Genomic DNA, 13,703 nt, shown 5'->3' on the forward strand with positions numbered 1-13,703 from the left:
AAAGCAGGCAACAGCAGAGCCCAACCCTCCCCTAGTGCCTTTGGCTCTCGTATCAAACTGGGTTTGTATGCAGACCAGCAATCCTCCGTGCTTACAACAAAAGAACACAAAAGATAGTGCTAGAATTACTGAGATCATTCTTACATTACACATTTCACGAACAATCGCCTTCTCCTTTTCACTCAGGTCTTCTTCATAGTTGTCCTGCATTTGCCTATCCAAATTTTCATGGACCTCGAGGACCTAGAAAAAAAATATTACAAAAGTGTTGTGTTCCACAAATAATAAATACAATGCTGAGTGTCAGAATCACAGAAGGGTTAAGGCAGGAAGGTACGTCTAGAGGTCATCTGGTCCAAGCTCTTGCTCCAGCAGAGTAACCAGAGTAACATCATGTATGAATATTTAAATTAGCAAAATTCATAAAACCTTGAGACTCAAAGATGAGAGTGAAACCATGCTGAGGATCCCCATTCTCTCCCTTTCTGCCCTGACAGCTCGCTTGTATCCCACTGCCTGCCTCATATGGCTGACACCACAGCCCCAGGCACCACACGGCCTCCAGCAAAGCATGCTTCCCCATGCTCCCCTTCTGCAGGAGCAGAGCTTGTCCACTCCTTTCCATTTATCTCAGATGTGGGGCAACCATGGTCAGCCCACAGTTTTTAGGTCTAACAGTTTAACCATGTGAAAGGCAGAGGTTTGTGCCACTGAATAACAGAGCACTGCACACCATTCAGCTGATGCATCTCCAACCAACCATGAACTTTCAGATCTTAAACACACTGAGTCAATTTTACTCACTTTTGGCTGAAAATTGTTTTTAATCCATTTAGTTTCTCCAGGGAACCCCTCAGAGACCCATGGTGACAGCACGCAGAAGCCGGCTATTATCACTGAGACTTGGTGCCCAGAGATCCTGACATGATGTGCAGCTCTCATTCACTGCCTCTTTGAGCCAGATCCAGCCAGAATGAACAGGGGATGGAAACAAGGGGAAAGCAGCATCCCAGGTCTGTATGCTCACTGCTCTCCCCTGAAGGTGCTTTTCCCAACACAGGACTACAACCACAGTGCATCCTCTCCACATGTCCCCACACCCAGGACTGCAACCACAGCAACAGGATAAAACCTGCTGGCACTAATCAGCAAGAAATGAACAAGGAATATGCCCACAGAGGTGGGCACGGAAGTGCCTATAGCACCCTGCCACCAGCAGCTTTGTAGGAGTGAGGAACCAGCTTTCCTTTCCATCCTGCTTGTGATTACGGGGCTTTTCCCACAATAGTATCAGGAGGAAAGCACTGCAAAAACAGGAAATGTGGCTGCAAAAGCACAGCAACAGCATGAAAGAGTGTGTGGGGGAGGATCTGAGATCTTCCAGAGTGCTTCTGATAGGCAGCTACCAGGGCTGCCTGCCACTGCAGCTCCACTTGGAGCCCCCAAAGGCACTCACTGGGCTCTGTAGGGCAGCCAGGCTGACCCAGACAGCTCAAGGCTTAAAGGAGATGTGGTCATGGCTCCCTGGATATTGGAAAGCAAGCACAGGTCACAGCAGCCAGAGTGTGTGAGGAGGCTTAGTGGCCTGCCAGCTCCATCAGCTCTGTTAGCACCTCCCAGGCTTGCAGAGAACCAGGTTTCCTTGTTCTGCCTCTAGCATGGACACCCCAGGCCTCACAGCCCAGTGCCAATGTCTGTGGGCCCTGCAGACATCACCCGGGCTGGCTGGCAAGGACTATGGGCAGCCTGCAGCTGCACTCTGACCCACAGATACACTGGTGGGGCAGCCCAGAGCCCTCCGGCAGCCCGGAGCTCTGCCCACACTCAGGCAGCTCTGCACGAGCCAGGCCTGGTGCAGTGCAGGGGCTCTGCGGGTGCATCTGCGCTGACCTACATACCTTACACTGCAGCCACCTCAGTGGGTGGGAAGAGCCTGAAATCACCACACAGCTCGTGGTCTCTTCCTCCCCATCAAACACCCACACACACCACGCTCTACCGCAGCTGAATCTGTGTGCAGGAATATTCCTGAAGCTCCCAGGGACCTGCAGACACCGTGTGAGGACAGTTTCCTTGCTGAGGTGCACAGCACTGGCTGCTCTACAGAATGGGATCCGAGAGCAGATTATCTCCTGGTCTGGTTCAGCACAGCAATCCTGCTGCACTCCAACTGTGATACATACAAAAATAGGTCATTCTCCTCGGGCCCTTAACCTACTTCCAAAATTCACCAGCTCATTCAACCAACAGGCCCAGTTCCCACCTTTACACAAATGAGGAACAGCCGCATCCTTTTTAAGGAGAGAGGAAGGGCGAAAGAGATGTTAAAAGCATGTATGTCTGTACTCACAGAGAGAGCGGCTTTTTTTTTTTTTTTTTTTTTTGCTAAAGAGGAGGGAATTAATTATTGATCTGGCTGGACTGGCACATCGAACCTGCTCATCTGGAGTCAGCGTGCCCCTGACGCTGTGCTGCGAAACTGTCTGCAGCTCAGCACTGCCCGTGGCTGCAGGGCAAGTGTCAAGGACAGCCGTCGTTCACCACAGTTAAAGATCACATCAGCTCCAGCGCCCGCTTCCACCAGCCATCAATCTTGCAGGCAGAGGAGTCTCAGAGGACAAAAATAAACTGTTTTTCTACGGCTTCCATTTAAAATAAAATTGCATTCCCCAGGCCGTGAGGTGTGAAGGGGTGGTGCAGCCCATTTACTCCAGTGGAAATGTCTCATTTACGCTGGAAACCATCCCTCACAACAGACACAAGCCTGCTTCTGACAGGTGTTTTGTCAAGATGTGTCAGCATCTTGGGTTTGCAAAGCCCAGAACAGGAGGTTAACACTCAGATGCCTATCCCAGAGAGACAGGCTGGGAAGCAATGCACTCCAAAGAGCACAGTCTGCTCCTGAAGAAGGACAGGCCTATGAGTGCTGACCTAGCTCGATCCATCTTTGAATCCTGCCTGGCGCCACATCAGCTGCTTAGGAAGACCCAGGTCAATGTTTCTCAGGTTACGCTGCTAGAGACCACATCTGGGCCTTCACATAGGTTGTCTCTGGCTCAGCTAAAAGCATCAGCTGCCATTCAAAGAATGGATTTGATTATATCTTCCTCTGATTTCTGCCATGTTTGAACCCAGGAACCCACAGCAAAAAGACAAGCGTACCCCAGGCTCACACCATTCCCAGAATTTTGTTCTTCACTGAGCTTCACTTCAGCACACAGCCCTTCACAGATGCCTCAGTACTACATTATCTCCTGAGCTGCTCTCAGTTGAAGGCAAGTGGTGACTCTTGTGCAGGGGATGCGCCAAAGACAGGCAACACTCCCTGATTCCTAGCACTGTTCGTCTGCCTGAGGACAGCACCTCCTGAAGACAACCTCTTCAACATATTCACCAACACGCTACAGACGTGCTGCACTTTGCTTCCAGTGAGCACGCTGCCTCATCTTGCTGCCTCTGTGTCACTATGTAAACTGTGAGGAACACCTCAGGTATATTTAGTTCTCTTTTGTGACTGCACTGATGTCTGTGACCAAGACGTTGTCACCTCAGAGTCACCCAGTCCACCACATCCCCTCCCTTCTGCGTCAGTGTGCAGCCCTCACAGGACCACACACTGCATATTTAAAAACAAACAAAACCCACCAGAGTCTGCATGACTGCAGTAAGGCTCTGAAAGAGGCTTTGAAGGCTCTGATATTAAGGAATGCTTTCCTAACAGTGCAAGCCTCGCTGATTTTATAGATCTATAAGTCACATGGACAAAGCGCTGGGATAGTGCAGAGTTCTGTTTCAGCAAGTGAAAAGTCTGTGCATCCTACTAGGCCTCTTCTCTGGTTTTGGCAGGGCCAAATCCTCCCTCCCTCAGCATCAGTGGGAACAAGAATTGTCTGCTCGGTGGCTCAGTGCCCACTGCAGAGAGCCCGGGGGAAGTGAATTATAGGCTAAACATTGTTTTCTCACATTTGTCTCCTCCACATCTCCCCACGTCTTTAGCAGGTTTGTTCAATGCCTAAGAAAAGTGCTTTGATGTTCAGTGAGATACTGAGATGTAGCATATGTACCTTTTATTCCTGTTAGCTAAAACAGCTGTTAGGAGTGCCAACCTGTCATCGTGCTCCGTATTTAGCAGGTGCAAATAAGCAAAAACTATCTCAGAAGCAAAAATAAAGAAAACTCCAAAAGATGCTCAAGAAGAACTTATTCTAAATTGTAGACAACATTTCATCCACAGAGTGGCTCAGCTGCAGGAAAAAAAAAAAAAAAAGCAGCCTAGGGGACATCACACAACTGAATAGAGCTTCTCCAGTATTCAGTGTTGTATAGACAAAATGCAAAGGTCATGAGCTGTACCACGGACAGGGTCTAGGCTGGTAGCTGTATCCCATTTCCCACATGCAGGGGCTGGCACTGAAAATGTTCCCAGTTCTTCAGGGTGCAAATAAGACCAACTCCATCTGGTGCAGCATGTTGCGGCCAAAACACATTATCTTCCACACAGTTTAAGATCCATGATCAGAGACCAACAGCCTCGATTTTATTGTGTCATATGAAGTAGGGGGAAGGGAGGTAGAGACCACAATCGGTTTCCTCAGTCCCTTCGATGTGCAGCTGATCTTTTGGACATAGGCTACAGGAAGGAAAAATAAAAACCTCCTCTCTCCTTGCTGCCACTGACTTAGAGGAGAATTTCCTCCTCACTTCAAATCTGAGAATATTTTTAACCCGAAGTGTGTGAGCAGGACACTTCACATTATGCCCTGTGAGATGTGATGGCTGGGCCACCTGCTTTCTGTCCCCAGCTGAGGCAGTTCCTAGGGTTTTGACAAACATACCCCACCAGCCAAATTACAAAATCTCAGAGGAGAACTTCTTGCAGCCCTTCCTTGTGATCAACAAAACCCTGAAGCAGAGGAATAGTAATAACAATAATATGGGCAAACAACCAGGCATCCAACTTCCTTTCAAACCCTTCACATGCAACATTGTGCCAGAATCAATTTCCAGTTTCCAAGAATCTTCCTTACTAAGTTTCCATAAGCTTATCAAACCACACCTTAAAAACCATTTATGTTTCTTGCCCTTACTTGGAAATTTGGTTCCATAACCCCTACAACAGACAGAAATGAAGGTACTGTATGAGATTGCAATGTTCTGCTAGGCATCAGTTTAGCAGATATATAAGCAAGAAGGAACTTACTAAGAAAACACAGGAAATATACATTGAGGCAATTGAACAGACATTCCTGTAGCTCCTCTGGGAAGCAGTAAAAACTTCACAATGTATTTTTTAAACCCTGATGATTTTAGACACCCTTCTCTCAACACCTCCAGCAGTGGTAGCTTTCATTGAAGGTCTCCAACCCACATAGTCACATGATCTTGCTGTACTCCAAGTATTTGAAGCAATTATTACAACTCATGATACAGATCCTGGTTACTGATCACCTGCCTGAACACTAACTTTCCACTTCCAATTGTCATGTTCCCATGAGTTCTGCCAGTTTGGGGTTAGTTGCATTGCATTACACTGCATGGTGCACAGCGGTGTGGAGACTATGGGCATCCTTACCTTCATGGCATGCACAACAGCCTCTGGTTTCTGACCAACAGGGACATATCCTGCTGCAGGAGATGAAGCAAGATCAGCTGTCATGCGAGTTGGTCCCTGTTTGAAGAAGAAGAGATGTTTTAATTCCTTTTGGGTTATTTTGTCAAAGAGGAAGAAAATATCCGTTAGCCATTGTATGGGAACTGTTGATCACGGCCTGAACACCTGATCGACCACCTGAAGCAAGCAATGAGTCAGCCCTGGGAGCACACATGAAGGCAATTCACCTGTGCTAGCAGGAAGGGGTGGAGCCTGGCTCCACCTCTCCTAGATCCCACTTACATGTTGACTGCCACAGAGGAAGGATGAAGATCAGTCCTTGTGGAGTTTACTGTGAGCTTACGACACTGGTGAGCATTTCCATTTATTATCTTTCCATCACGATAATCTTACTAAGTCTAACCTTTGTACACCTATTGACTGTACAGCCATCTAAAATTCAGTCTTCTTCAGCCACCTGCAAAGATGAATATACCACTGTGCCCCCCAAAATGATTTTATCTGGTGCCATTTAAGCCTGCCATCACTAAGTCTACTCAGACAGGAGATCACCCAGGTTTAAATCTAAATTGGTTCAGAAAACATGTTTTGCTCATTTCAGATAACTCTGTGTAAGGATACAATCAAATGGTTCTTATCCAAGGGAGCAACGCAAAGATCTTCAGAATAAAGAGGTCATTTCTAAGAAGCTCTACACATGAAAGAAACAGTTGGCAGAACATCATTGCTTTTTTGGCAATGCTTTCACATAGACACCAAGTACCAATCTCCAGCTACAGAGAAAATTGTGAAGGCAACCTTAAAACAAGCAGATGTCCAAAGCTAATGTTGGCTGCGTTTGTTTCCAAAAAGCTGGCCAGTTCTCTTGCACGAAGGATCCCATTGGGAAAGATCCCAAAATAACATTTTACAAAAGATTTCTCCTGCTCAAACAGCCTCGTAAGCACTTTTGATAAAGACATCCATCTTGGATTGTATGAAACATAATGAGAATGAGATGTACCCTGCCTGTCGCTAATATTTTGTATTTGCTTTATAGCACTGGAAGAAATCAAGAATGAAACCATTGACCAAACTCATATTTAGTCTTCACATCCGTTACAAAATACAAAGAATGATTATACTGAAGCCTGTGAAAGCAAATTAGGATGGCAGAGCAGTATGTAGCACCATGGCAGGAATGCTTTTGCATGCAATACATGAGGCACTCCATTATCATCTTTTCCACACAGTGTGTTTTACGCTTCACATCACCACTTCGCCTTCCAAGCCAAGGCTAGCAAGCGAGCCGTGCCAGAAAGGAGGACCCAAGGAGGGGCACTTTGTCACATCTCACGCTTCCAAACAGTTTACATTAGGAAAACGATGGACCAGTCCATTAGGTCACAGACAGGAACATCAGGAAGGGCATGGAGCCTTTCAAGCCACTGGTCTTAGGCATAAACCAACAGCCGCTTACCCAAAATACTGACCTTCATGACCTGAGCTGTTGGTGACACAACACCTTCCTTCCAAGAAGCAGGCATCTCAGAAAAGGGAAGATCAGACTTAGTAACTCCTCAGTAACTCTCCAAGGAGATTTAACAGACTGATGAAGCATGGCAACCACGGGACACTCCCAGGCCAGATGCTTGCTGGCAGAGGGACACAGCTCACTGCAGCTCTATGGCCACCTGGGGACACATCCTCAGCATCTGGCCAGCCAGCCCCAAAAGTCACACAGAAAGGCAGAGCCTGGGGAGAAAGCACCAGGGGCAGAGTCCAGCAAGGTTACAACTGTTCCTTAAAGCTGCATATTTCCCTCAGAGCTGGTAAATGCAGAGTCAGCCTCCCACAGAGGTCACAGGCATCGATACTTGCATAACTCCTCTGACCTCAGAGTGAAAGCTGTCTTCCTCCCATTAATGACCAAGATCACAACTGAAAGCAGAAAATCTGGGAGTTTGTGGCCATGAATCATACTTGATAAAGATTTTTCTCCACAGCCCCTTTTAGAAGCAACACAGGAAATACCAATTGGTCCAACAACCAGAATTTGTCCTAAGTTGAAAGTAACCAGAAAAAGTAAAAGAAATTCATCTGGATAGACCATCTAACAACACTGTAAATACATTTTTTGTGACAAAACCAGAGCAGAACACAAGGTCCCCTGTATGACAGGCAGCGGCAGCTTCTCCTCACAGAAATGAAGTCACTAATGAGCTACAAAGCATCTCCGTGATCATAATCACTCTCAAAATTATTACAGAATACAAATGAAAGCAGAATGATTAGAGAGAAATGCTTTCTAAAGAGTTTGATCATACTTCGCTGATTACCATACTGACATGATAAAAGCAATCCTGCAAGCACAGTAATGTGTTGAATAGATTGGATCACACAAAGATGCTCAACGGGTTGGTGCTCTTTGGATTGGAGTGGCTGAAATTTGGCAAATGCAATCAGCTGAGCTCCACCTGAATTCAAGTAGAGAATTTAACTGAAGAAGAGAAGATTAATCTTAAAGAGCGTGGGATGCAACAATGGAGGAATGCCCAATCCTTGGTGTTGGAGTCTTAGTACAAGATAACACTATTTGTATAGCAGGCATGATTCTTCATCTTTAGTTTGGAAGCCAGAAGAAAAGCCTGTCAACTAAAATGGACATCGAAATTGCTGCATGCAGTGACAGAGACTTGCATGAGAGAGTACAGAGAAAAACCACGATGCAGGCCTGCTATGCTGCAAGCCACAGGGACATTCCCACTGCTGAAATGAGAGTCCATTTCTATCAAAAGCCAAACATGCACACAAAAAACAGAGAGGAGTGAACAAGGACCTCACCAATATCTCTGCCCTCTGCAGCTGTAAGATGCACTGAGTAGAAATATCCACATGCTACCAGGAAATACTCCACACCACTACGGATACCTTAACATTTATCATTACACTGAAGTTTTGTTGTGTAGCTGTACCCTCACAGAAAGCTCTTCCCAGACATAAGAGTCGTTATAAAGGTGTTTAGGTGCTTAATTCCCACTGATTTCAGTGTGGTTCACAAAAAAAAGTTTTAGCCAAATTCCTATCAGCTCCCTGCACTGGGACAAACACGAAGGAGGCCAGAAAAGAGAGGAGCTGTGGTAAGCAAGGAAAGAAATGACAACATACCCGGCAGGATGCATGGCCAGCCTTTGGCGGATGGAGGACAAGAAAACGAGCAGAGTTCACCAACAGTGTTAGCTGGAGGGGAGGAAATGGAAGGAATTGGAGATAAGGTCAAGGTTGCTGAACTGGAAAACTGCCAGCAGTGGGAGAGAAGGGAGGGAACAGGAAGAAAAAGGAGGACGTGCATTTTACCCAGCAGGAAAACAGTTGAGATGAAATGCAAGGGAGGGAGAATCAGAGATAGGAGACTGGATGGAGGGCATGAGAGCAGGATGGAGGAGGAAGTCTCAGGAAGTAAGCATTAAGGCAGTAGCTGAAATCACACTGATGGAAGAGATTCCTCATGTCTAAAACAGACACATTTAGAAAATGTAGGTAAGAATCACCATGGTTGCACTCGACTTCAGCTACTCTGAGGACTTCCATCACCGCAGAAATCTATACCCTTCCTGTTCCTTAAAGCTGACGTTATCAAAGCCATGGGAACACAACTGACTCAGCATCCTGATGGGCAATAATAGCAAGGTTAATCTGGTTACATCCTAAGAAGCAAAAATTGTCCATATAGGCAAAAAGTAATACAGAGGGTTTGGGGGTATGCATCATTTTCAATTTCTTCTCTCTGTCCTGTTCTGTTAGACATGCAGTCCCTGTCTTACACAGCCTTTCCACTTGCTAGGTTTTCACAACATTCAATAGCTCAGGGACAGTTCACTGTTCATCTTCCATCATGTGGCCAACATGTCACATAATTTTGTAAATTAATGGTGCTAATTAATAAGTTCAAAAGTAATGAAAATGTTGCCAGGCTTATGGCAACAGAGACAAGACTAGTTAGCTCATCTAACTCACCAGTTATACAAGGAACTTGTAACATAGAAAGAAAACTACTCTACACCTACACTGTGGCTTCCAATGGTCACCTGAGTAGAATTACATTGCATGTCTGTTTCTACCAAAGCCACAGTTAATGTTATCAAAACAAAAGGGCTGCCCAGCAGGGAGAATGCCAACCTCAAGAGTGGTTGCATCACGGAGTTCCTTGGAAGAAATATCTTTGCTAAGCACAGTGTTTGTTGGCCACTGTTCCTCTTAAGAGCTAGAGGCCCTTCTCCAAGTCTTCAACAAGCAAAAGAACTCATTGCTAATCCCAGGGAAAGAAAACCTGTCAAACTGCTTGTGATCTACCTGAATACAACCTTGTCCCTGCTGTTGGGACTGCAGGGTCATACAAGACTCCTGGACAGGCTCTCCCACCCATCTCATGGGAGAAACATCCCGAGTACCCAAGAATCCAGCCTCTTTCCGGTGGGAAAACTATGACAAGAGCTCCTCCTCTGCCATCCCTACATATAGAGCAGTACTAAAGCATCACTGAACGCATCTCCCTTTTAGCCCTCACCTACTCCTCCATTTCAAGCAGACCAGCACAAGACATTTGCTGGCATCTGTGATAGGACCAATGCACTTGCCAGAGCTCATTACATTACAGCTTTATACTGTATGTGTCCAAATCACTAAAAAAGCCCAATTCTGTTTGAGACTCCCTCAGAAAATTTTCACTGGAGCACTGCCTGCAAGGCTTATGATTCAAGCTTGATGTCTGTAAAGAGATGCACAGTTCAGCTGTCTAGACTAAGAAAAGAGAAAAGGAACTCTGCAGCCTCCTGTGTCAGAGGACCCTTGAGGGAGTATGCTTTGCACATGAGATAAATCCTCTCTTTCTCTACCTGCGACGAATTGTGCATGACCTGGTGGCAGCCTCAAATCTACAGCAGAAAACAAACTGAATAAAAGCAGCCCCAAAGTACTGCCCCTGTCCAAAACGCAAAGAGGATCAGTGAAGTAATAGTGCTGGTGCGAGAAAGAAAATTCAAAGGCAACAAATACTGCCAAAGATCCTTTTTAATCAGACAACAAAAAATGAAGAGCTGAGGCCGTAAATGCAGCTGCTGAAAGCATCTGCTACTGCATATCGAGCCGTGATGGCATTGCTGGTGCCTAAGACCAAGCTGCCTAATGAGTCCTTGCTGGCTAGTTGCATGGGATGTGGTCCAGTTCAGATACTGAAAAGCACTGTGGTCAATATTCCATTCCTGCGTGTTTGGAGGAACAGAATTAATAAGACTGTAAAAGTGCACACTGGGAATTCCTAATAATGACACACATCCACAGAGGCAAAATAAGGCTTAAAATACGTACATTTCTTATAATAGAGAGAATACTCTGGAATCCAAGAAGAAAAAAGCCTAACTGGTGATGGCAGGTGTCTGTTCTTTTATGGGTTGTCAGTTAGAAATCTCAAAAAAGAACAGCGAAATTGCGATAAACAATTTCTTCTTGATTCCTCCAGAGATTGGAAAAAGCACAAGACCTTGGTCCTGACATCAGTTTTCAATCTCCTTCTCCTCAATGACATTCTATGTTTTAATGACATCCTTTCCTACCTCAGCTCCAAGAGAGCTATTCCTGATCTGCAGAAAGACTGTGAAAAGGGAGCTAAATTTCAAAACCCAGAGGAAAACAGCATGCTGATTTTGCTTCACCAGCAGGCACAGCCCATACACTGAGAATGCTTCAGAGCAAAGTGTGGCATGCGAGCAAACACTAAATGCTTCTGAACCTTGCATCTTCTTCTTGCTTTCTATTAATTTTTGTCTATGATTTCAAAAAACAAGCAGACATTTAGGGTTCAAATTTGATTACACGCGCCACAGTGTTCTAATGGCATATCTCAGACAACATTACAGCTAAATGGAATCATATCAGAAGTTTTTATTGCCGAGACAGAACAAGGAGAATTACATTATAGGCAGGCACTGCCAGATAACTCACAATAAAATTCCCAGGCATGAAGATTTATCTCACAGTGGTTTTGTTCGCAGCCTACTTAAACAGCTTTGAATTAAGTTTGGGCCCTTCTTTAGCACTCATCACCATCCAGGTGTTGTACATAAATCAAGGTGTCGACACTGCTCTGTAAATTGGGAACTGTTGAGGGACAAGCCAGTGTAGCAATGTGCCCACAGGCATGTTGGAAGCAGCAGGCAGAGCCTAGCAGAATATGGGAAGTCTTCACGTCCAGCTCCAGCCCAGGGCATGTGATGCTCTGGGGCCGCACATCCCTTCATCAACTGTGATGCTGCAGAGGGGCTAAGAGCTCCAACAAAGTGAGCATGCCTTCCGGCTCCAAGGCATGACCTCACTCCAGAGTGGTATTTTCCTTCAAAGCCCCGTCTCTGTTACCTGAGCATGGGACACCCTCTCCACAGCCCAGGAGCACTCACATGTGCTGAATGCCCAGTGCACCTGGTGGCAGATGATCCATTGTGACATCCTGCTGCCAGTCACATGAAAAGAAACAAGCAGGATGCTGCACGGAAAGACACCAGCTCCCTAGCATAGCACCATTCTGGCTACTGACAGGGGTGAGGGCAGGAGCCACTAGTGCTCTGCCTAGCATCCTTCCTATCACATGGAGGGACGCTATTGCAATGGCTAATCTCCTTTGGCATTACTTCATTTGCTCCCTTTAATCATAGAGAGCATCTGGTCATGCAGTTATTCAAATCCATGAATTAATCCTTGGCACCACACAGCACAGGACACTGTCTGCCCAGTTCAGCCATGTCATCAGGCAACACGTTCACGGGAATCCACCTGGGTAACCCAATGTGCTAACCCAATGCTCTTTTGATTAACAGAGAAACAACTTCACTGTTCTGCTGATTTCTGAGCAGAACATTGAGGACACTAGACAACAGAAGAGCTGTTCTCCCTGCATGGGCTGTGCTGGGGCATGCAAGGGAAGGAAGGCTTCCAGTGACTATCACAATAAACAAAGTCAGGACATTGTTTACAAGTGGGTCTCATCTACAAACTGGAAAGGAAATGCTAATGGTGGAGCACAGCTCCAGGCCCAGGAAACTTCAGTGCATCTAAGCTGCTGGGACAACTTCCTCCAAGAGCAGAAAAAGAACTCAGTTGCTGCCCTTTGGGTTTGCAAGAGGTTTGCTGCAGAGCTGCAAGCAGTGCATGACACCAGAAAGCCTCACTGCCAGCTTCAGCTGCCCCCCCCAGCCAGGTATCTATTACCGACAAGTCAGATTCAGAGTGGTTTCAGCTGTAACTCCCTGATACAAACAAACAAAAATGCTACAGACAGAAGTATCCCTGCTGTACCCATGGACAAAGTGCACTAACTGCAGCTGACTCACAGGGGCACTATTAGCATGAGTATTTGGAGAGGTGCTAGCTATTTTAGTAAAGAAACATGAAGCCCATTCCATTGCAGAAGGAAAAACTGAATAATATTAAGACATTCCTGGTTCTGAAGAACACCTGGTTTGGGGTGGCCCTGCTGAAAAGGTTCAGGTGGGCACAGGACAGCACACATCAGATGCCTGTTGTCCCCCATGGCCATGTAGCACCCCACCAGGGCTGCACCTCATGTGGCTGCTCTGCCACTGCTGGTGAAGCAGCTCTCTCTGAAGTCTGGGGGAAGTGAGGGTCTGCAGGCTACAATATTTATCTCAGACCCACTGCTGGCTCCACACTAACAGATGCGGTAATGAATGTGCTGATCTACAGCAGATCATCAAAACATGAGTTTTTCCCATCTTCTGTGGTTACCTGTAACAGTGGATGACGAATACAGACTGTTAGTGCCTCTTTTCCTCATCAAACCCCCAAACTTTGACATTGTCTAACTCTGTGCTGGTTGGCTGCTGTAGAGAAAAAGCCACATGCTGCTCAGGTGCACCAGAATAGCAGCTGATGAAGGGCCTTTAAAAATGCATTGGCTTGTTCTCAGCCTCTCACTATACACTCTGAAGTTTCACAATAGCCCTCCTCGGGCTGCAAATTCTGCCGCTCTCCCCACAAACCTTTCATTTCATTTTCCCTTCCACCACTGCTATTGTTGCAGTGGCACAATGGCTACCATGAA

General features: G+C 46.2%; 1 protein-coding gene across 2 annotated transcripts in view; it reads right to left on the reverse strand.

Moving 5' to 3' along the window:
- Nucleotides 1–13,703, reverse strand: part of CCDC85C (coiled-coil domain containing 85C) — a 101,960-nt gene that overhangs the window by 5,312 nt on the left and 82,945 nt on the right. The window contains exons 4-5 of one of the 2 annotated variants that reach the window (XM_031593015.2): nucleotides 5,573–5,668; nucleotides 145–243 (exon numbers count right to left, since the gene is read on the reverse strand). In XM_031593015.2, the coding sequence (XP_031448875.1) occupies nucleotides 145–243; nucleotides 5,573–5,668 (195 nt within the window). Of the gene's footprint in view, nucleotides 1–144; nucleotides 244–5,572; nucleotides 5,669–10,424; nucleotides 10,852–13,703 lie in introns of those variants that run through there. The other variant, XM_090141595.1, reaches the window with a different exon arrangement.

The sequence above is a fragment of the Phasianus colchicus genome, chromosome 5 (genome assembly GCF_987193195.1).
Source record: "Phasianus colchicus chromosome 5, bPhaCol1.hap1.1, whole genome shotgun sequence".
NCBI classification, from domain to species: Eukaryota; Metazoa; Chordata; class Aves; order Galliformes; family Phasianidae; genus Phasianus; species Phasianus colchicus.